General features: G+C 36.0%; 1 protein-coding gene and 1 pseudogene across 1 annotated transcript in view; one reads left to right on the top strand and one right to left on the bottom strand.

Moving 5' to 3' along the window:
* The window catches only part of LOC100916730, a 79,815-nt gene extending 69,267 nt beyond the window's left edge, over positions 1–10,548 (top strand). Inside the window, exons 13-16 of the mRNA XM_031965503.1 lie at positions 5,146–5,179; positions 5,829–5,926; positions 6,201–6,234; positions 10,294–10,548. Of these exons, the coding sequence (XP_031821363.1) occupies positions 5,146–5,179; positions 5,829–5,926; positions 6,201–6,234; positions 10,294–10,416 (289 nt within the window). The 3' untranslated portion in view covers positions 10,417–10,548. The remainder of the gene's footprint in view (positions 1–5,145; positions 5,180–5,828; positions 5,927–6,200; positions 6,235–10,293) is intronic.
* A 2,326-nt stretch (positions 10,549–12,874) lies between these two features.
* Positions 12,875–17,997, bottom strand: LOC105750421 (annotated as a pseudogene).
* Between the last annotated feature and the right edge of the window lie 6,555 nt (positions 17,998–24,552).

Here is a 24,552-nt window from a genome sequence, read left to right as displayed (position 1 = left end):
AGCATTTCTATGACATAAGATAATAAATATGATTGCATATAAAACTGCAAATCTTTACATACAACTTGCTATCCTTTTAAAATACATAACAAAGTTGTCATGTAAATTTCCTTTTTTTCTTCCCTTCTCCCCCTTCCTCCCTAGAGATGGCTGCCAATAGACATAAATAGGGCTCTGTGTGTGTGTAAATTATATATCTATATGTATATAGATATATGTGGTGTGAAATTATTCTATGCATACTTCTATTTATTTCCTCTAGATGTAGTATCTTTATATTCTTTATAATTAATTTAGATATTTATAGTGGTCAAAATTACTTATTCCCTCAAAGTTGTTCTTAAAACAATATTACTGTTAACTGTATACAATGTTCTTTTGATTCTGCTCATTTTATTCTTCATTATTTGTGCAAGTCTTTCCATGTTTTTCTAAGATTATTGGGCTCATCACTTCTTATAATACAGTAGTACTCTATCACAATCATATACCACAATTTATTCAGCCATTTTCTAGTTGATGGGCATTCCTGCAACTTCCAGTTCTTTTCCATGCTACAAACATTTTAGAACATATAGCTACTTTTCCTTTTTCTCTAATCTTTGGAAAGGAACTTAGTAGTAGTATTTCTGGATCTAGGGGGATATAAAGTTTAATAATTCTTTGAGCATAATTCCAGATTGCTCTCCAAAATGACTGGAGCATTCATAATTCTAACAGCACTTAATTAGTTTTTCCACATTCCCTTCAACCTTAATTGCTTTTCCCTTCAATCATTTTAGCTAATCTGTAAGGTATAAAATTTTGTCTCAAGGTTGTTTTAATTTGAATTTCTCTAATCAATAATGATTTGGAGTATTTTTTCAGATGACTATAAATTGTTTTGATTTCTTCACTGGAAAACTGCCTATTCATATCCTTTGACCATTTATCAGTTGGAGAATGGGTATATTCTTTCCCACAGATTATCCTACTACCACTGAGGTAGGGCTCAGACACAGAGAACATTTGTGAACAAGGGAACCTGAAGTTAAGGGTTGGATGCCAGACATTTATGTGGCCAGAATACATTTAGAGTGGGCATCCATATGTGATTGTGGTGCATGTATAGTCAGCACAACTCATACCTCTAATGCTACAGAATGGTTGATGTCTTCTGGTGATGTCATAACCCTGTTCTCTGTTAGGCATCAAATTGAGTGCCATCTCCATTTTCCTTTGCATTTTCTCTACAAGCAGATTATTTGGGATCTGCTTGGGATTTTCTGCTTCCATCTGCTAGGTCTCAATTACTTAAATGCTTCAGATCCATTTCTTTGCTACTATATACTGGGGTTAGTGGTTAACAAGAGTATTTTACTTCTACTGGTGTCATAAACTTGACAAAGATGGCTAGGTGATCACTTAACTATCTCCCCACTTTAAATGGACAAGCATGTAACTGACTAATTTTTCATCTGTATATTTGATATCGAACTAATCTAAAGTATTGTATTCACTTATGGTTAAACATTTTAGAAGGGTCATTTGATAAACTGTTACCTATCCAAGAAGTGAGTGACCAATGTGCTGAAGAGATTCAAAATCATACTGTACAAGGGTCATTTGAAAGAATTGTCAGTGTTTATTTTCAAGAAGAACAGATTTAGAAGGAATTGTGAAAGTTGACTTCATGTTCTTAGGGCCCTGTCATGTAAAATGGGGAGCAGACTTATCCTATTTAGGTTAAAGGGCAAAACTTGGGACAATATGTAGGACATATTAGCAAGGCATATTCCAGCCTGACATAGAGAAAAGTATCTTAACAATTAGAGCCATGTAACCACACAATGGGGAGAGGATATAGAATAGGTATTTCTGTTTTATATGGGATGTTGGCAAGATTGTGGCTGATATTCCTCCAAACTCTAAAATCATTGAGTTAACTCTTAGGCTCTAGTCTCCCCTAACCACTACACTCTTCTCAGATTCATTTTCCTCCTTTGTAAAATGGTAGGATTAGACCCCATGTTCTCTTAGAGTTTTTCAAGTTCTGTTGTTCTATGGCTCTTTGAATGGAAGTCTATAATCACAAAAACTGAAAGCAGAGTGACTGGCAGTGTGACTAGATAGATATCTGATCAAATGGTGTAGATAGCTTGGGATAATATATGGCCACAGAAAGTCTCATTTGATCTTAGATTTAGTCATGATTACTTGACAAAATACCAGTTTCCATAGAAATGAGACATTATAGCCCTTGAAATTGTTGCCATGTCTCAAATATATAATATCAGCAGACTTGGGAGTGGAGAGTTGAAATTGTAATGATCTCCAGAATTTAGGTGTTTGTTATGAAATCTATTCTAGTCATAAGGAAATTTCCATAGCCTTCAAGAAATCCCTAAAAGGAAGGATCTTTTGTCCCCCCTTTCTCTCATCTTAATGCAAGGATAATGAATTTAATTTATGCAATTATATGCAAGGGTATGAATTTAACCACCATATCGCTGAGTTGTTGATTTTTGACTCATGACTAAAATATTTCTATGACTCAGAACCATGCCATACAGGATTTGTTTGTCTGTCTGCTTATTGATCTGAAATCTATACTCTAAACTCATTCATGTCTAACATACTTTTGTAGTATTTGCTTTATAATTCTTTTTGTAATTTCTTTTGAGAAAATCTAATTTTTCTTGGCTAGATTAAAAGGAAATCCTTCCATTATACAGTAATAATAAATGGGTGATATTATGCTGCTAAGGAACTGAAATGGTGATAATAGCAAGCATTGAGAGTGGACCTTCAATCACAGATTGATAGAAAGGTCGCATACCAAAATATTCATAATTTCATCAGTTAGGCAATGGCTAAATAAAATGTGGTATATGTATTAATAAAATATAGCTATGCTGTAAGAGAAACAGGAAGAATTCAGAGAAGCATGGGAAAGAAATATGCTGAGTAAAGAGAACAAAGAAAACAATAAATACAAAAACTCCAACAATATAGTAGAAAAAAATAACAAAAGCCAAAGCTAAATGATGTATAAATATAAAGACTAAATTTTGTTTTAAGAAAATGAGAAAATGCCCTTCTTCCACTTTGCAGAAGTGGAGACTATGAGTGCAAAACATTACATATGCTGTCAGATTCAGTTCATTTTTTTGGACTAGTTTTGTTAACTCGATTTTCCTTTTGTTTCTTTGGTACAAATGATGTCTCACTGGATAATAGAGAGAGGAAGAATACACTCAGAAATATAGTAAAAACAAAAGTTATGAATAAAAATCATTTAAAAAATATTGAACCAGTAGAGGTTGTGAAAGTGGGGATGGAGAAGGAATAGTGTGGGTTTACTTTGGAACCTGTAGTTGTGGCCCATCCATTACATTATCTCAGGGATTCTTCTATGCCTTCTGCTCCAAGGTTTCACCACTGCCTGCTACTACATCTCTTCTATTCTGTCTTCTATGCTGTATATAGCTAATGCTGAGACTGGTTGAAGAACCAGTGGCTGATCAAGCAATTCATTTGATAGTACTTAAAACAGCCTTTTGATTCTATCAGTTGCCCCACTTTTCATCTCCTCCCCTATATGTAGATGTTTCTGCAGAGAACTGAGTACCAGCTATTCTACCATTATTTTGCTTGTTTCTGATTCTGAAAACTGACTGCTTCATGAGATGGTCCTGTGCACCTAGGTAGTTGCAATAAATATCATCAGTGTCAACTATGTCCTATTTTAATGCTATGAATTTGTGATTCACTCTTGTGTGGAAGCATTCTCTTCTAATTCAGATCATAATCCTTCTCCATCTTTTTATTCTGTATAATTCTTTGTCTTCTGACACCATATACATCTATAAATACTGGAGAGCTTCCCCTGATTATTTTCATATTTCAGGACTGCAAATACATCACACCAGACTTCCATTGTTTCTGATTCTCACCTGAAGGGTCAGTCCACTTAATTATTGTGTCATACAAGTTCTTGATGATGAGGTAATTTTCTTCTTCACCTTGTATCTACTTGATAGATTTTCCAGATGTGAAATGAATCTACCTTAGACTGAGTCTTCATGGCCCAACTGATGAAGTCTTTGTTTTGGCCCTAAGTCAAGTTCAGGTTTAGTTTAATATACCTGAACCATGTCTCTGACCTTGATCTTTCAGAGAAGGACTACAGAGATTCAAAGAAAGCTCCTAAAATCAGTCTGTGTGAGCTGAGAGTTTTGGTAATGGGCCATGAGTTACATAATATATAATCTTCATTTTCTTATCTACCATACCTACTATATCCACATATATATACCAAGTAGTTTTCCACCTCTAACTATTTAACTATAATCATATGTAACTAGAAACTGAGGAAATAGTCAATTCATTTTCCCATAAGTCTCCTAGACTCATAAATTTCCTACAATCAAATAACCAATCTTTTAATATTGTCAAAATTACTAACTGCGTCTATCCTAAAAACACAGCAAGATACATCCCTCTCTCCCCATTGCCCACTAAGATGATTTATGTCTCATCAAGGTTTTTTATTTAATCCTGACTTTATCTATCTAAAGGGTAAAATGGAAGAAAAATTTCCCACAGGACATGTTATATCACTTACTTTATGGTTCCATATCGTTTCCTTCATAGTCTATTTGGCAGAGAAGTGGAGAAGAAAATAAGGAAACTGGAGTAAAGGGTCTCTAAGGTATCATTCAGTTATATGATCCTATAAGATAGGATGAAAAGGTTTAAAGCTGGAAGAAATCTTAGAAATCACCTTCCTCTCCTTCGCATTTTATAGATGAATAAATTGGGGCCTGAAGAAATTAAGTGACTTGTTTTCAATACAGATTGGAAGTAGCACAATTAGGAATTAAATACAAGTTCTCGTCTTTCCACTATAAATCTGATTTCTCTCTATGTATGCCTCCTGGCATAATTTCTACCTCAAATTCCTTTCCTTGAGCTAGCTTCTATTTCAAAGGTTTATTTACCTCATCTTTTAACTTGTCATCAATTTTTATATATCTATGTATATAGAATATACAAATATATATTTAACACATACATACATGAACATATGCACATGTATGTATATAAACATATAACATAACATATGTGTTAAAAACAACAACAACCCTTCTCCTATTTTTGTAGGGAGGAAGACATGGGAGCAGTTCGAGCCAAGAAAGTAAGTGAGAATCTTTAAATGCTTCAAATCTAGGTCCTCTTAATCTTTAAATCACTTTTCAAACTACAATAGTAGGATAAGGTAAGATTGCTTTTCAGTTCCTGGTGTCTAAAGGCAGAAAAAGTGAATTAGGATGAAGGAGCATGAACTGAGAAGGAGAAAAGATTGCATATTCTAATAATTAAAGTTAAAGTTCGGTCACAGAAACTTTGCCCCATCTTGGAAGATACAGAATGCCAATAGTATTGACCTACAGCATACTTCCTTCCCAGACACCTCTATTCTCACAGGGGCAACCTTATCCTGAGATGGCTTCTTTTAGTTTTAGGCAACTTTAAAACTGCAATGGTTTCCTGGAACATAGATCATTTTGAGGAAATCTTGCAAACTGTCAGTCTCTATGTAAGGATTAGCTATTTCAGGGTGCATTTAGCTCATTCGGAAATAAGCATTTTAAAAAAAATCAATCAAAACAGTTATTTAACATCAGGTAGATACCTTCCTCTATTAAAAAATTATCTTTTTGTTTTTGAAACTGATTCAAATTAGTTGGGTGTGTACACACATAGCTTCAGTTTAGAGAGAAATTAATTTATTTAAAAATGTTTGGAATAAGTCACATTGAATGACATAATTTTTATCTCATTAGGAAAAAGAGAATAAAGCTATTATTTTAACACACAACTTGGTGAGATTCAGCTCAAGAACCATAGTAGGGGCCATAAAGGCATCAGCTGTCACTGAATGGTAAGTAGTTGCTTTCCACAAAAAAGAGAGAAAGCTTCCCAGTATATATTGAGATCTGCAAAAAGGGACATGATGTAAACTATTACTCACAACTGTGTCCTGTCAAGCAGCTTCCCATTAAACAATTTTATAGAGGACTCTGAAAGGACATGGTCATATTGTTGAGCCAGGACTCTATAAGGATCTGATTAAATCATTTGATTCTTTTCAACATTTTATAATTTTTTAAAGTACTATAAATATTCTAAGAGTCTTCTCTCTCTTCTTTGTCCAGGGAAGAGGTATCTGAAACCCAAGATGAGAAGAAGGTAAGTGATAATGCTAAATAATTCAAACCTGATTTTCAAATTTGAACTTGTGTCCAGAGAAAGGCATTAATATATAGGTTACATATAGGCATTAATATATAAATTAAGGAAAAAGAAATGTCCAACTGAAATTTAACCTAGCACAAGAAATGTTCCTTCCTGAAGAAGAAAGTGAGCATTGTAGTCCTTTCCCTTATGAATATTCCCATTAAGTATGCTTCTCCAGTATTTTCTCTTTTATGGTTATATGTCCTAGAAAAAAGGAAGTAGCTGTCTTAGGATTTTGTAAAGAAAATATGGCACCTACTGTAATGCTGGAGAAACTGAGGCAGGATAGAGATTAGAGATTTTTTAATATTTTATTTGAAAGGGAGAGATTGTGTTGGGACCAAATGGATCCATGGTTTGGTCCCAGGGCTGAATAAGACTATCATCTCCAAGAATACAGCAAACAATGTGAGTTCTCAATGACCTATATACACATGGCTCAGACTTGGGATAGATTGAGGCAGGGGCGAGTCAGGGTGCTGAGAGTGGGAATGGGACTTTGACAATCTGATTCTGACAGGGTATGGGGAATGGGATGACCTAGTGGGGGGAGGAACCCCGGAAATGGGGAAAGGCATCTTGATAAGACGGTATCTGACATTCCAATAGCTTGGGATGGGGAGAGGCATTCTGATATTCTAAAACATAAGATCTTCTATCCTTATCAAATATTCTGATAAAGAGGGAGGGGAGGTTTTGCAGGACTGAGCTTTGAGCTGATTATTATAAATTGAAGCAGAGAAACTGAGACAGGACTGGGTCAAGATAATTAGGGAGACTGAGTCAGGACAATAAAAGAGAACTGTGGCATAACAGAACAATGACAGAATTGGGGGAAGCACCAGACATTCTGATAAGTCAGAATCAAGAAGAACAATGACAGAATTGGGGGAAGCACTGGACATTCTAAGTAGGGAAAGTCTAGAATCATGATGTCTATGATAGAAGGTCTTTCTCCTTATCTGATCATGATAATTAGGATGGAAGTGTGGTGTTGCAGGATTGAGCAGAACAATTCGGAATTGAGGCAGAACAATTCAGGGAAACCGAGGCAGGACAATTTAGGGAAATCGAGGCAGGAAAATTAAGGAAACTGAAACAGAACAGCAAAAGGGAACTGTGGCACAACACTACCTTCTGACAAAGAAGGTGCAGATTGAGACATATATTGATTTGGCCATGACCAATGGCCAATAATGTTCCTACATGCTTTTCTTGACCACATATTTTTAAAAGAGTTTTTTAATATGGAGTATTGAGAAGAAAGATTTTTGTTTGCTGAAAATGAATTTAAAAATAAAAACCATATTTTACATTTAAAAAAAGGTAAGGTTGATAAGGTTTAGATTAAGGGAACCAAAATGAGATTAAGGTTTCTGGTGGTCAGTGAGTTAAATGATAAGGTAGCAGGTTCGAGGTTCAGGGAACCAAATGGAGAGGTTTGGCTCCCCTGTAACCCCTTGGGATTCAGTGCAAGGGTAGGGAGTTTTGGGAACTCCCTTCTGGTGGCACGAGGTTCTCTGTAAAAGAATTTACAGACCGGAAAACCTAGATTTAAAAAGGGTTATTATGAGGATTGGAAATAAGGTTAGAAATCCTGACAGAGAGGCAAAAAGTCTGGTTTGGGAAATAGGTGAGGATAAAGAGAGGATAACACTGGAAAAGAATATTTCAGTGGACAGAGGCTCCTTGGCATCCCAACCATGAAGCTGGCATGTTTGGAACCTCTGGGAAGAGAGGATTTTAGTTTGGCTCTTTTATATTGAATGTCTTAGTCCGGGCTTGGACAACTCAAGTTGGCTATGCCCTGGGGGTTGCTCTTGATGGGGCCGGAGTACAGCTTGAGTTGAATTGAATGGAAGATCTACATTTGAATAGGGTTGGAATTCTCTACCTCAACACTCAACCAGCCCCACCTAGGTTATCTGATTCCCTGGAGCAGTCTCTCACAGAGGCAGGGTTGAAGGAGATTTTCTCCTTCAAGGATTTTTAGAGTTTCAGGGTCTCCTCTTGAAGGTGACTCTCAAAGGAAATAGGCATATAAAAGAGTTGTTCAGTCCTCGACCACTGTGGGTGCTTTTTGTGCCAATGACTGAATAATTAACAAGTCTATTGAGTGAGAGAAGATATTGGGTGGAGAAAGGACATGGCCTAAGCTGTATTATAGTGAGTAATAAGAATGTTATGTTACGGACAAACCATAGAATTTACCAATATCAGCAAATCCAGAAAGAGTTAGGAAAGAGTAGTCAAAGCCCCAGTCAAAGGAGTTGGAGGGTCTGGTAATGCTTTGGAAATGGAACAGCATAAAGCCTTAAAAAATGATGATCTATGTCATGGAAAATCTTTATATTTAAGTGCGCATGGATTTAATAGTGGCAGATTGTTAGCCTTGTCTAGCCTATTTCAGCTTCATTGGCACCATTATTACTCAGAGAACAAGGGTCAGGAATATGCTCCATTAAATTCAGTAAATATTGAATAGGCTCAGAGAACTAGTTGAGGCAATGGGGAGACAGAGTGATATTTGCTTACAGGGCAAGTTCATTCATCAAGTACATTCCCATGTACACATTATGTACATTCTCATGTATATAAAGTATAAAATAAATTTATATTTACTTGTATAATAAAATGATCGTAGGCTGTTAATTGGAACTTATGAATGTGTGTGGTTGCACAGGCATTGTTCTTAAATAGGATTTGTTGTTTAGACTTAGTGTATCCTGTAATTTTGGATGTTGGCATCTACTATAATAATATCCAAAATTCCTAAAAACTTCTTTTATACTCTTCTTATGCAAAGTGCCCAAAGTCTGGTCTCAGATCAAACTATCTGATAGAAAAGTTAATCCCAATTATTTTAGGTTTACCCTTCCATTGTGCTCTTTGAAATTCTTCTCCTGTAAACAAGCTGTCTTTGAAATTGTTAGCAAACCTATCTTTTTCCCTTTCAGTAAATGTTTTGCATATGTTTCTGTTTTCCTTTCGTTAAGTATATGTTTTCTTCCCCATTCAGAATCTCCTTGAAGGCAAAGTTTTTTTTCTTTATATCTTTGTATCTCTACTACTTACTATCATGCTTGACACAAAATAGGTATTTAATGAATGTTTGCTGATTGAATAATCTGAAAAGTTTCAAGGGAAAGTTGTAATTGTGATACAGAATTTACTTATAGTCCAGTGAAGGTCCCAGTGGACTCTGCCATCCTTATCTTTTCATTTTACTTTTCTGAAGTCGTGGTTTCTCCTATGGCAGTAGTATGGCTCAGATGAAATGATGGATACCAAAACAGTTTGTAACAAGTAATTTTGTTGTTCATTCATTTTAGCCATCTCTGCTTCATGATCACAATTGGCGTTTTCTTGGCAAAAGGTGATTACCTTCTTCAGCTCATTTTACAATTTAGGAAACTTAGTCAAAGCAGGTGAAGTAACTTGCCCAGGTTCCCACAGGTACAGTAAGTACCTAAGACTAGATTTAAGTCCAGGTCTTTCTGATTCCAGGGCCAGCATTCTACCCACTGAGCTACCTAGATGCCTTTGAGGGAGCTAATAATAAATGACTTATTAGAAAGGATTTGAGGAAGGATTTAAATGTGGGTCTCCTTGACTCCCAAATCTTACATTCTACTCCCTAATCAATACTGGCTTTTTCCTGAGCTCTCAGCCCACAGATGGTAAGGTGCTCAAACAACTGATTATGAGATTATAAGAATTTCTTTACTAGCACTGAGGCAGGATACTGTTTCTTTGCCCTTGTTTAGATCCAGGTTGGAGTCCTGGGTGGTAGTCCCAAGGCAAGGAAGAGCACTAGCATACCAGAGTATATAGAGGAGAATATAAGCCAGGCAATACAGAGCAAATGAGCCTTCCCATTGGGAGCATAACTCACCACAACTGAGATAGAGTATAGAGTTTCAGACTTGCTCAAGAGGAAATTCCCTGCAGTCTCTGATATAGTGACTGGGCTAAGGAACTGATGGAGATGGTCTGTTTTTTTTTTCCCAGAATATTTCTCCCTTCATGAACCTGAAGAAAAGTTGGAATCATGTATCCGATGGAGATGAATCTGATGACCCACTGGTGGAGGTGCTCATAGGTTTTTCCCTTGGGAATTCCCTTGGGATATGAAAGTAAACTCAGATTCTAAAGAGAAGAATAAACTTCCAATACACAACAGTCCTAACATGGGGGAAAAGATCTCAGTTATAAATATAGCTATGAATAAATGTTGTGTATGTGATTATTCTCTAGCAAGTGATATTACTCTCCAATGTGACATCATCTACTTTAAATGTCAGAAAACTGGGAGGGAGGGGCACATGTTTTTTCATGCCTTAGAAGTAACTTCCCCCTCTTCTAAGTGATGATTTCCAAACATTTTTCATTGTATGCTCTTATTGTTAAAAAAAAAACAAACAAAAAAACTTTGAACATGCACCTTGAATATGTATATAATTATTTGTTTTAAATTATATATCTATGTATTATTATTGATAATCATTTATATCATACAACCCATTTTAAAAGTATAATTTTTAAAAGGATTAGATATGAACAAAACAATATTTGCTCCTACTGGAATTCCCAGAATAGAGAAATAAGACCTGAGCTTTAGAAAAATCACTTTGGCAGCATTGTGGAAGATGATTTGGAGACAGAAGAGGAATGAGATAATTAGGAAGCAACTGCATAGTCCAAGAAGGGGATAATGAAGACCTGAAGTAGAATGATGGCTGTGTGAGTAGAGAGACAGATGGGAGAGATGTGGAGTTAGAAACAAGATTTGGCAATAAATTAAATGTGACAATGTGAGGAGTCAAAGGTGATACTAAGGTTGTGAACCTGGATGACTGGAAGGATGGTGGAATCTTTATTAGTAATAATGAAATTTGAGAAAAGGACAGATTAGATAGGAAATTAGGTCATATAAGAATTTTTGTAATTTGGAATAGTTTATTGGTGCCTGCTCATTCTATGCAACTTTTCCCACTCAGAATTTAAAAAGTAGGAAGTAAGATTCTCACTCATCAATTGTTGCCCCAGAACACAGAATCTACTTATCCAAGGGCCTCTGCTTAAGTCATAAAACGATGTGGAGTAGGAGATTAGGGGGGAAGAGGATTGGGTATACTGGGGAGGGTAAGTGGGAATTTTCCCAATGACACCTGCTCAATTCAATAACTGAAACTGGTAGCTTACATGCAGCAGGATGTTGGAGAAATGAGAGTGGGAAGTAACCCAATTTCTAACCCCCAGTTTAGTTGTTTGCGTTCTCTTTGGGATTACATCACTGCTTCCATTTTGGAGACCACTGCTACGAGTCAGGAAATAATATCCTAGGAACTGATGGTATTAATCACCTGAACACAATATTCTTGCTGAAGAGATGGGATTTTTCTTCTTTTAGTAATGTTAAATTTCATCCATCTTATTTCAGTCAATCAGAGCCTTCAAGTTAATATAGAACATACTTCTGAATCTCAGTGCCTCCAGTTTACTCTGAGAAGCCATCAAGGTGCCATAATCCAGGATCCCTGTTATTGAAGAGCTGTAGTCAGTTAAAAGACTAGTAATCTAGAAAAGGGAATTTAAAAGAAATCAGAAGTCTGTGGGAGCAAAGGCAGCAAAACAAACAGAGAGGCATGGAAATACAATATAATGTATCCATGTATGATAATTCTATTCCATGTAATGTAATCATGATATGAACTTATTGAAGTTTAAATTCAGTTTGAAGTGGGTGATTGTGACTTCATTCATTCATTCACCCATTCATTCCATTGTCAAATGTTTATCTGCACTATTTATCAGCACCTGAATCTGAGTACAAAGCATTGGGCCCCAGGTACCCCTAAAGGTGAAAGGAATTTACAAATCTGAAAAACTAGACTGGCAAAAAGTTTATTATTGGCATTGGGAAGTCAACCTTTGCTGTGCATGAACAGAAAGAATAAATTCCTTGGTGGCAAGGTCCTGACAGAGGGATATAAAGTTTTTAGCAGAAAAATCTTATCTCAGCAGAGAAAGTTAATAAGGTCTTGTTAGGGAAATAGATAAAGATAAAGAAGGAGTAACGCTGAAAGAGACTATCATTTGAGCGGTCAGAGGGTTGCAGCTTATGCCAAGGGGAGAGAGAGGTTCCTTTGGCATGGCATGTTAGGTCCTCTGCAAGGAGTGAGCCCTAAATTGTCTCTTTTTATAATTGAAGCCTTGACTAGAAGTTGGGGGCAGCTCTTGATGGGGGGTGGGAGCAGTTTGAGCTGGAATCAGAATAGAGAATCTTGGAATTGAATGAGTGTCTCTGGGCTAATTTCCAACTCAATAGAATTAGGAGTAGTTCTGGACTCAACCAGTTCCACCCAGATAACAGAATGAAAACCACTTTATCTTGATTCCCTGGGGCAGGTCTCTCAGAGGAGCTTAGCATTCCTCCCCAAAATCAGAGAGAGAGAAAGAAAGATTTGGGGCTCTCCCAGTCATTTCCCCCTCAAGCAGTCACCCCCAAATTCATTTCGGATAAAGGATGAAGGTCTCTTCTTCCATAACTGCTTTGAGCTGGCAAGAGTTGTAGAGATTGTTTGGGGGTTCATGCCAGGAGGGGAGATGTGAGGTCTGAAAATGGCAGCAGGGCATCTAAGGAGTGTTTGTCCCGGTCAGTCATCCCATGTTCTCCAGGCTGAAGGGTAGTTGAAAATCCAGAGCTTGAAGCCTAGAGAAAATAGATCTTAGGAGCAGATTAAAAATGGGATGTCATCCAGGGTTGAGATGATGTCTGGGAATATGGGGTTTTTTGCAGAAAATGCATCAGTTCCCATTTGTGGGATGTCTCTAAGAATGCTGATAGTCCACCTAACAATACTGAGTGCTCCTCCTGCCCACAGAGCTCCCCAGCTGAAGGTAGTTAAGGAGTTACTTGCTGCCAAGGGCATAGAATGCCAGTCAAAGAAGATAGGAGAGAAAATGTTAGGAACAAAAAGTTCTCATCTTTAGTAAAAGTGTTAAGTAGCCTTAGAGTCTAGGGTGTCATTGAGACAGAATAAGCCACCCTTTCTTTCCAATTTTTAGGAAAGCTAATTTCTCCCACTTAGGTGGAGTCAGGGAGCAAGGGTACCGAGATTAAGGGTGTGATGGACTCAGAGAGTTATTAATTTATACCCATCCTTTAAAATTTAAATCAAGGGCTTCTCTATTAAATCTTCCCTGTCTAATCAACTACATTTGACTAACTGTAGAAGAGTTCCCTCCTGTGTTATTAGGAACTGGATTAAGTACTGGGGATACAGAGACGGAAATTATACAGTCCCTATTCTCAAGGAGCTTACAGGCTACCTGGGGAAATTATAGATACAGTTGAGATGTGGAAGGGATAATTGTAATGTGTCCCCCTTCTCAGCTCCATAATCATTTACTCAGGACATATGCCTTGGGCTACAATTTCCTCCAGATTATAAATAATTAGGTTAGAGTGATTTTGTGGTGAGCCTTTGAAGGTCAGGCAAAGGAATATGGATGTTATTCTATATTTATTAGGGTACCATTAGGATAGAATCAGATAATCTAGCCTAGTGACCATATTTATCTAGTTCTTCCAAGCAAACTAGGAAAATGTCAAACTACATACATGTAGAGATTCATTACTTCAAAATGGGCTATTCCATCCATTACAAATAAATCTAATCTGAGGGAAGCTGCAGCTGAAGGCAAATCTCTGATTATGTTTTTTTTTAATAATTTTTTATTGCCAGAACCCATGCCAGGGTAATTTTTTACAACATTATCTCTTGCACTCACTTCTGTTCCGATTTTTCACCTCCCTCCCTTCACCCCCTCCCCCAGATGGCAAGCAGTCCTATACTTTAAATAGGTTACAGTATATCTTAGATACAACATATGTGTGCAGAATCGAACAGTTCTCTAGTTGCTCAGGGAGAATTGGATTCAGAAGGTAAAAATAACCCGGGAAGAAAAACAAAAATGCAAGCAGTTTACATTCATTTCCTAGTGTTTTTTCTTTGGGTGTAGCTGCTTCTGTCCATCCTTGATCAATTGAAACTGAGTTAGATCTTCTCTTTGTCAAAGAAATCCACTTCTATCAGAATACATCCTCATACAGTATCATTGTTGAGGTATATAATGATCTGGTTCTGCTCATTTCACTCAGCAGGAGTTCATGTAAGTCTCGCCAATCCTCTCTGTATTCATCCTGCTGGTCATTTCTTACAGAACAATAGTATTCCATAACATTCATATACCACAATTTACTCAACCATTCTCCAATTGATAGGCATCCATTCATTTTCCAGCTTCTAGCCACTACAAACAGGGCTGCCACAAACATTTTGGCACATACAGGTTCCTTTCCCTTCTTTAGTATCTCTTTGGGGTATAAGCCCAGTAGAAACACTTGCTGAATCAAAGGGTATGCACAGTTTGATAACTTTTTGGGCATAGTTCCAAATTGCTCTCCAGAATGGCTGGATGTGTTCACAGCTTCACCAACAATGTATCAGTGTCCCTGTTTTCCCATATCCCCTCCAACATTCCGCATTATCTTTCCCTGTCATTCTAGCCAATCTGACAGGTGTGTAGTGGTATCTCAGAGTTGTCTTAATTTGCATTTCTCTGATTAATAATGATTTGGAGCATATTTTCATATGGCTAGAAATAGTTTTAATTTCATCATCTGAGAATTGTCTGTTCATATCCTTTGACCATTTATCAATTGGAGAATGGCTTGATTTCTTATAAATTAGAGTCAATTCTCTATATATTTTGGAAATGAGGCCTTTATCAGAAGCTTTGACTGTAAAAATGTTTTCCCAGTTTATTGTTTCCCTTCTAATCTTTCCTGCATTAGAAAACTGTTTGTACAAAAACTTATCAATTTGATATAATTAAATTTTTCTATTTTGTAGTCAATAGTGATCTCTAGTTCTTCTTTGGTCATAAATTCCTTCTTCTTCCACAGGTCTGAGAGGTAAACTATCATGTGCTCTTCCAATTTATTTATAATCTCATTCTTTATACCTAGATCATGAACCTATTTTGACCTTATCTTGGTGTATGGTGTTAAGTGTGGGTCAATGCCTAGTTTCTGCCATACTAATTTCCAACTTTCCCAGCAATTTTTGTCAAATAATGCATTCTTATCCCAAAAACTGGGGTCTTTGGGTTTGTCGAACACATTAGATAATTAGTTATTTCCTGTTTTGTCCTTTGAACCCAACCTTTGATCAACTAGTCTATTTCTTAACCAATACCAGATGGTTTTAGTAACTGCTGCTTTATAATTTTAGATCTGGTGCAGCTAGGCCACCTTCATTTGACTTTTTTTCATTAATTCCCTTGAAATTCTTGACCTTTTGTTTTTCCATATGAACTTTGTTATTTTTTCTAGGTCATCAAAATAGTTTTTGGGGAGTCTGATTGGTATAGCGCTAAATAAATAGATTAGTTTAGGTAGTATTGTCATCTTTATTATATTTGCTCGCCCAATCCAAGAGCATTTAATATTTTTCCAGTTGGTTGGATCAGACTTAATTTGTGTGGAAAGTGTTTTGTAGTTTTGCTCATAAAGTTTCTGATTTTCCCTTGGCAGATAGATTCCTAAATATTTTATACAATCAGTAGTTACTTTAAATGGAATTTCTCTTTGTAACTCTGGCTGTTGGATTTTGTTAGTGATATATAAGAATACTGATGACTTATGTGAGTTTATTTTATAACCAGCAACTTTGCTAATGTTGTGGATTATTTCTAATAACTTTTTAGTAGAATCTCTGAGGTTCTCTAAGTATACCATCATATCATCAGCAAAGAGTGATAATTTGGTTTCCTCATTGCCTATTCTTATTCCTTTAATCTTTCTCAAACTCTTATTGCCAAAGCTATCATTTCTAATACAATATTAAATAGTAATGGTGATAGTGGGCAACCTTGTTTTACTCCTGATCTTATTGGGAATGGTTGCAGTTTGTCCCCATTACATATGATGCTTACTGCTGGTTTTAAATAGATGCTACTGATTATTTTAAGGAAAAGTCCATTTATTCCTATACTCTCAAGTGTTTTTAATAGGAAAATCTCTGATTATGTTAAATTGGTATACTTGCTGCCTCCAAACACCCTGTATGGTGTTTCTTCACTTTAGCTCGGCATAGTAGTTTTCCCTTCAATTCCATCTAAAATCTTATTCAACTTTTAAAATCCAGCTCAAGCCCCGCCTTTTCTATGAAGCCACTCCTGACACCCACAATTTTAATGTACTTTTCATCTTTTGAATTCCCATTGCATTTATTTTTCCTGCTCACATAATTAAAACTTGCAAACTCTTATACTGTTTTAGATGTGTTGTATCTTTTCAAAGATCCTCAAGGACAAGGGACCATGTCTCATACCTCTTGATCCAGATAGCACTTATTTAAATATATACTATTTGTAAGAATGATGATGGAAATTTTTACTCTAATCTGTTTTGGAAACTACTCTAATGTAACTGCCCTAATGCTAAACTTTGATGGAATTTTCCTATAGTCATTACAAAGAGACAGATTTTTCTACATTGTGGACTAATTGATGTTGGGTAAGTATTGAGTTATGACTCAACATTTTTTTTTTTGACAACAATCTTTTCACATTGGTTGCATTTATATGAGCTACTTCTAATGTTTATCCTCTGATGTTTACTAAAGTCTGACCTCTGTTGGAAGGCTTTCCCAAACTCATCACACTGATATGGCTTCTCCCCAGTATGTATTCTCTGGTGTTGAATCAGACTAGTAATCCCACAGAAAACATTACCACATTCATCACATTTATAAGGTCTTTTTCCAGTGTGAATCCTTTGATGTAAAGACTGATTTCTGAGTAAAAGCTTTTCCACATTGATCACATTTATAGAGGCTCTCTCCAGTGTGGATTCTTTGATGTTCTATAAGGCTAGTCTTTTGAATGAATGCTTTCCCACACACATCACATTTATAGGGTTTCTCCCTAGTATGGGTTCTCTGATGCTGAATAAAGCCACTTTGACTAAAGGCTTTCCCATATTCATTACACTGATAGCATTTTTCTTTGTGATGGATTTCTTGATGGTGAAACAAGGGATGAATTGTAAACAAAGGCTTTCCCACACTCATTGCACTCATAAGGTTTCTCTCCTGTATGAACTCCTTGATATTGAACAAGAATTGAACAGCGACTAAAACTTTTATTACACTGACTATAATGATGGGGGTTTGTCTCTAGTGTGGATTTTGAGGTGATGAAAAAAACTGCTTTCTGACTAATGGCTTTTCCCACATTCATTATAATGATAATGTTTCTCTCCAGTATGAAATCTCTAATGTTGAGTTAGGGTCGACCACTGACCAAAAGCTTTCCCACACTCATTACATTTATAGGGCTTTTTCTTCTTATGGATTATTCTATGTCGAATAAGCACAATTCTCCCACAAAAAACTTTTTCCACATTCTTCACATTCGTAGGGTCTGTATTGATTCTTTGATGTTCAATAAGCTAAGAGTTTTAACTAAAAGGTTTTCCCACACTAGTCACACTGAAAAAGTTTCTCTCCATAAATAACATATTCTCTTATTTTCAATAACATCTGTGCCCTTAGTGAAGTTTATTCTATTTTCATCACATTTAGACTGTTTATTCCCTGGAGGATATCCACAGAGATCATCTTCTATTTTGCACTCCTGCTGTTAACAGATTTCTTCAGACTCAGAACCTGTGGGAATTCCTTTATTAAGTTTCCCAGATGTTTCCTTGATTGTTTCCATTTCTTCATGGTTTTTCAGGTTTGAGGTCAACTTTTCATATTCACTTCTGGTCTCATCATCTGAAACTATAAAAAAGTAGAGCTAAAGACACTTTTCCCTTGCGCTGGGAAGCAAACTGCAAGGGAAGAAAAATATAGGAATATTTCATTGAACTACTGAATAGGGAAACTTCTGCCAATGCAGGTCTTGATACAATAAACCTGAACCAGAAATCTATGGCTTGTCTGCATTATTACTTCAAAATATGCAGTAGGAAGGTTAATCACAAGGTATACCAGAAAGGGAACTTATTAGTTGAAGGTGATTTCAAGCCAAGGAATGGCAAGTGATTCTTTCCATACTATAACATGAAAACTAACCAGACAGGAAGGTCTTACCTGAGGGAAAAGGAAAACAGAGAAAACCCTTTTAGCATAATAAGAAAGGGAACAAAATCTATTTAGAACAATAAAATACTTCTGGGTAACTTTCTCCTCACTATTCTCCAGAGGTAAATCAATTCTTCCATTCAACAAGTATTTATTAAGCACCAGCCATATACTATGTAACACACTGTGATAGACATTGGGGATTCAAAAACATTCCTATTCTTTAAGAGCGAATGTTCTGATTGAAAAATGGGGGGAGAGAAAATGTGTATACATGGAAATAAATACGAAGTAAATAAACAGAAATCTCCTCATCTCTCTCATGTTGGGATTGAGGTTCTGGTGATTCATACTTGAACTGGGCTGCCACAGGCCAGAGAGAGACACTCAAAGATTGTGGTGGTTTTTCTAGAGATGTCACTTCCCTTAAAGATTTCCTGCCCTTGTGTACATGCTGAGTCCTAGGGACAATTAGATTGAGTTGGGCTCATGAGATAATCATTTTTGGAACAGAAATTAACAATTTCACACTATCCAAAATAGAGAGAAGAAAAAATGCTTTATCTTTTCTTTTCATACCATTTCCTTCCACCTGGAATATTTCCTCCCTATTACCTCCATAAGAATGTCACTCATTTTCCAGGCCAAGTTCAAATGTCACTGCCTCCACAGTGTTTCTCTGACAATGGCTATTTTCCTCTTTTCTGTGTTTTTACAGCATTTTATTTTTAAGATGGCATTCATATTTTTAATTGTATTACAATTTACATACATATCTTATTTCTCATGCCAGACTATAAGTTCCTTAACATCAGAAATCATGCCTTAATGATGTTTATATTCCCTACAGTGTCTTGCATTGACCCTTAAAAAGGAATAAGCAATAAATACTTGTTGAAAACCATCCTGAGAAAGAAAACCAAGAAGGCCAAGGGTCTCAAATTCATGACATGTGTGGATGAATTAAAGGAACTGGGGATTTAGATCAGCAAAAGACTTAGCAGCTGTATGATTATTGACTTCAAGTAATTGAAGCATTGGCAGGTGGAAAAGGGATTGGACTTGTTCTGGTTGACCCCAGAGGGCAAAATTAAGAGCAATGAGAGGAAGGGGAAAACAGGCATTTATTCTCTTAACAATTAGCGCCATCCTCAAGTAGAATGAGTGATTTTAGGAAGTGTTGGGTTTCTCTTCATTAAAGACTTCAAATAATAGTGGATGATGATCTTTTGGGTATGTTGAATCAAGGTGTCCTGTTTAGGAACCCGTTGGCCTCTGAATTTGCCCTTTCAAATCTGAAATCCTGTAATATTAAATGTGTCTATTTCCCAAATCAAAGAGTAAAAGAACCTGAAACTGAATTTTCCTTTGGTCACTGATTTTAGTGCTTTTCAAAATGTCTTGTGTTTTACCATCTCAGTGAAATTCTATTCTCTTTCACAAAATTTGGTAGGGATATGTTGAGGATGAAGAGGAAGGAATAGCAATCCTTTGAAAAGGATGTGTTTGAATATATTTTGGAGAAACAGAAAAGGCGAGGAAAAAAAATTAAAGATAAAGAGGCATGGAGCAATAGAGAAAAGAGGAGAAAGGGGAAAAGGGGAGAGAAGAAAAAGGATAAGAAGAAGCCAAGGAAAAAGAGGAAAAAAGTAGGGGAGAATATTGAAAAATATGGGGGGAAAAGAATTAAAGAAGAAAATTTCTCTAGCACACTCCACACAATGGTTGCTCCATATTTCCTCTACTTTAAATTCCCAAATCCACATCTACCAGGACATTTCTAGTAGATGGTTGTGTCTCTTATCTTGAAGATATCTGCAGTTAAAAGATCTTGGTTCAAATTCCACCTCTGACATTTCCTACTTTGTAACCTTGGTCAAAAATGAGGGGAGAAGGATCTCTTCCAGCTATAGATCTATGATCCAATTTAAGATTTAAGATTAAAGTAATAAACCGCAAGGGTCTCACACCTTCCCTTATCTCTATTTCCACTATTTCTCTCACATTGTACACTACAAGAAGATTATACAATGTTCAATTCTGATGCATGAGGTTCTTTTCAACAGTGAGGTAATTCAGGCCAGTTCCAATGGTTTTATGACGAAGAAATCCATCTACACCTAGAGGGAGGACTGTAAGGACTGAGTGTGAGTCACAACATAGTGAATGGCATTCACTATTCTTGTGAATATCCTTGTTAATGTTCAATCTGCCTTCACTATTGCCAGTCTCTCCTATTTCTCAGGCCCCCAGAGAAATCTCCAGTCACTGTCTTTTGCAGTGCTTAAACCAATTTTACCAAGCTTACCTCCTGCCTAAAAGAACTCAATCAATTGTATCTGTTCTTTCACTTTTTTTGTTATTGTTGCTTGTTTGCGGTTTGTTTTCTTTCTCATTTTTCTTCCTTTTTGATCTGATTTTTCTTGTGCAGCATGATAATTGTGGAAATGTGAATAGAAGAATTGAATATATTAACATATAACATATATTTGAATTTAATATATTTAACATATATTGGATTACTTGCCATCTAGGGGAGGGGATGGAGGAAGGGAGAGAAAATATGGAACACAAAGTTTTGTAGAGATGAATATTGAAAACTATGCATGTGTTTTGAAAATAAAAAGTTTTATATTAAAAAAAAAACACTTTCTCTCTCCCTTTCTCTCATTCCTCCCGCCCTCTTTCACTCTTTTTCTGTCTCTCTTTCTTGCTCTATCATCATCTGTTCATTTCTTGAGCAGAATTTCACTTTAGACATGTTATTATAGCTAACTCATATAGCATTTTAAGGTTTACAAAGCATTGTACAAATCTTATTTCATTTAATCTTCACAAGAACCCTGTTATTAAGCTATTATAGCCTCCATTTTATGGATGAGTAAACTGAGTATGAGAAATTAAGTAATTTTCTCCAGATAATAAGGCTACAATTAGTGTCTGAGGCAGGATCTGAACGGTTAGAAATAACATTCTTGACACTGAAAATCAGATATCAAGGAAAATTTATTAAAGAAAAATCTTAAAAAATTGTTTTGACGTTTTGGTCATGTATACTTATTGTGTATCTAATTTATATTTTAATATATTTAACATCTACTGGTCATCCTGCCATCTAGGGGAGGGGGTGGGGGGGTAAGAGGTGAAAAATTGGAACAAGAGGTTTGGCAATTGTTAATGCTGTAAAGTTACCCATGCATATATCCTGTAAATAAAAGGCTATTAAAAAAAATTGTTTTGACATTCCTAGCCAGAAGTGGGCCCCACTCCTCTTGGGGAAGATAGAGTAGTGAGTACAGAAATAGGCGATACTTATGTGATGTAGCTCCTCTCTTTAGAGAAGGGATTGGTTCGTTTTGTCCAGGTTATAGTCTTTCTGATAAACCCACTACATGTTTCCCCTTAATATGTATAAAACATGCCCCCCATTATATTTGAATATATATATATGTATATATATATATATATATACATATATATATATATATATATATACAAAGATGGCAGGAAAACTATACTCTGGAGTGTGTTGTTTAATATTCAATTAGCCTATTAAGCAGGTGCAGTAGTGATTTGGTCAAGTCAGGTCATTGACCCCAACTAGTTTTGGCTGGAGGGACTATTAAATTTGTGGTTTTCTCAAAACCACAAGATTCTTTCTGATTGGCTGAATCCACCTGTGCCTTCCTACTCCCCACCCCCAATTTCTTGTTTGTTCAAGGCTTCTATTGATCACTTAATTGTTCTGTGAATCCTCATCTTCCTTAATCTCTCACATTCTGAAAACTTCTTGGTTAATAGTATCTACAATCCCAATTTCATACTACCTCAAAATTTGCAACACTGTGGAAACCCAATTTTTCTCACAGAACTCAGGTCTTTCTGACTCCTAAGTTCAACGTTCTTTCTAATGTACCACCTGGCTTCTAAAGAAGTGAAGCAGAAGATTTGCTATGAATTCCACTGGGTACTCTCTGGCTAATTTATTGCCATTACCAATATGCTTACATCATTCTTTCCCTAATGACTTCTTTATGTTTATTAAGGATTCATGATTTGAAGTCATGATACAGTTAGGTGGCACAATGAATAGAATACTGGTGCTGAGTTCAAATCCTGCCCCAGACACTTACTAACTGTATGATCCTAGGCACTAATTAACACCTATTGCCTTAAAAAAAAATTGAAATCATCCATACAAACAATAATTTATCAAGTGCTGTGATTCTTCACTCAGAATCCCTTTGTTGAGTCTCTATCTCCCCTCTCATCACTGCCACTAGCCCATTTTTAGATGTTCATCAATTTACAAATGGGTTTCTTCAATAGCCTTATATTTGGTGTTCCTATGAACAGGCTCTACACTTAATTTCTTTTGGTCATTCCACTTCTAAAAAAATTAATGGCTCCCCACTACTTAAAGCCTTGGTTCTCAACTTCAGGTAACAACCCAAATGAGAGTCACTGAAGATGTATAAAAGGATCATGAAGTATTGAAGCAAACTCTAGGCAAGCTCTGAAAAGAGTTTAGATTATGTCTACAGCCTTTTCTCTGTCCTATACAAATTGGAAAAGGAGAACATTGTTCTCCTTTTGTTCTGGAGAACAATCAACACTCTCTATACCTCTTTTCACCACTTTTCTCTAGACACTAATGAACACAACTCAAGATGGAGCAATAGTAACCAATTAGATTATAATCTTCTTAAAGATAGAGTCAACATTTTAGTCATCTTTGTATCTCTCAGTACCTTGAGCAGCATTTTAGATGTAATAAGCACTAAATGTTTGAGTTAAATGAATGAGAGACCTGAAGATCTTTGTAAGAATCTTTGTAAGGGAACTTGTAAGTTCTCACTGAATTACCATACTTATTATAGGTAATCAAAAGTGTGTAGATGCCATTAATGCTTACACATGGCTAGGAAAAGGAAGACAAGGAAAGGTTTGTTTTCCTGTAGACTACATCCAAACTAATGAAACTGCTGGAGAAAATTTGGGACCAGAGATGCTGGTTTCTTGAGATATTTTCTTTCCTCCTGCTTGTAATTTTTCAACTATTCCCTAAGAACAGATACAATTGATTGAGTTCTTTTAGGCAGGAGGTAAGATTGGTAAAATTGGTTTAAGCACTGCAAAAGACAGTGACTGGAGATTTCTCTGAGGGCCTGAGAAATAGGAGAGACTGGCAATAGTGAAGGCAGATTGAACATTAACAAGGATATTCACAAGAATAGTGAATGCCATTGTGGGCATTTTTAAAAAATGGTAAAATTCTTCTCTTTTAGAGATAAGAGATAGTATGACATAGTGGATAAAGAGTGGGCTACAACCTGAAAAGACTATCTGAACTGATGCTGAGTATTGTGAACAGAACCTGGAAAAAAAATTGTACACAGTAACAGCAAGATTGTGTGATGATCAATTTCTCAGCAATATAGTGTTTCAAGAAAATTTCAATAGAATTTAGATAGAAGATACCATATTTATCCAGGGAAAGAATTTTGGAGACTGAATGTGGATTGAAACATACCGTTTTCACTTTTTTTTGTTGTTGTTTTTCTCTTTTGTTCTGATATTTCTTTCCCAACATGATTCATATGGGATATGTTAACCTATATGATGTATAACATACCAGTTTGCTTGCTGTCTTGGGGAGTGGCTCAAGAGACAAGGTAGGGAAGAAAAAGAATTGGAAAAGAATGATCCCTCTAATGACATCTATCTAACTTCAAGATCTGAAGAAAATTTCTCTCCTCTATTATAGTCCTGAGCACTCCAGACACATTGAACTCTGAATTTCTTCAGAACTGTCTGTACTAATTGTCCTTGATCATCTTGCCTTGGCATATTAATTTTCATGTTATGTTTCCTCTTTCAAATTAGATTGTAAATTCCTCAATTAATTTCCGTAAGAAAGTCATTGTTCCAGGCACTAGAGATATAAAAGAAAAAAGATATTATTGCCTTTTAGGAGCTTACAGTCACTCATATCTTTCAAGGTGCTAAAAAAAGAGCAGGCAGTAAATAATGAATGATTTAATGAATGAAGAGAAAGAGGAGTGGAAGACCAAAAAGATGTGCCATCATCCAGCTAAGTGGTATGGGA

The sequence above is a fragment of the Sarcophilus harrisii genome, chromosome 4 (assembly GCF_902635505.1).
Source record: "Sarcophilus harrisii chromosome 4, mSarHar1.11, whole genome shotgun sequence".
Taxonomy (NCBI): domain Eukaryota; kingdom Metazoa; phylum Chordata; class Mammalia; order Dasyuromorphia; family Dasyuridae; genus Sarcophilus; species Sarcophilus harrisii.
The sequence above is the reverse complement of the archived record's forward strand: the minus strand, read 5'-3'. Positions and strand labels throughout refer to the sequence as shown.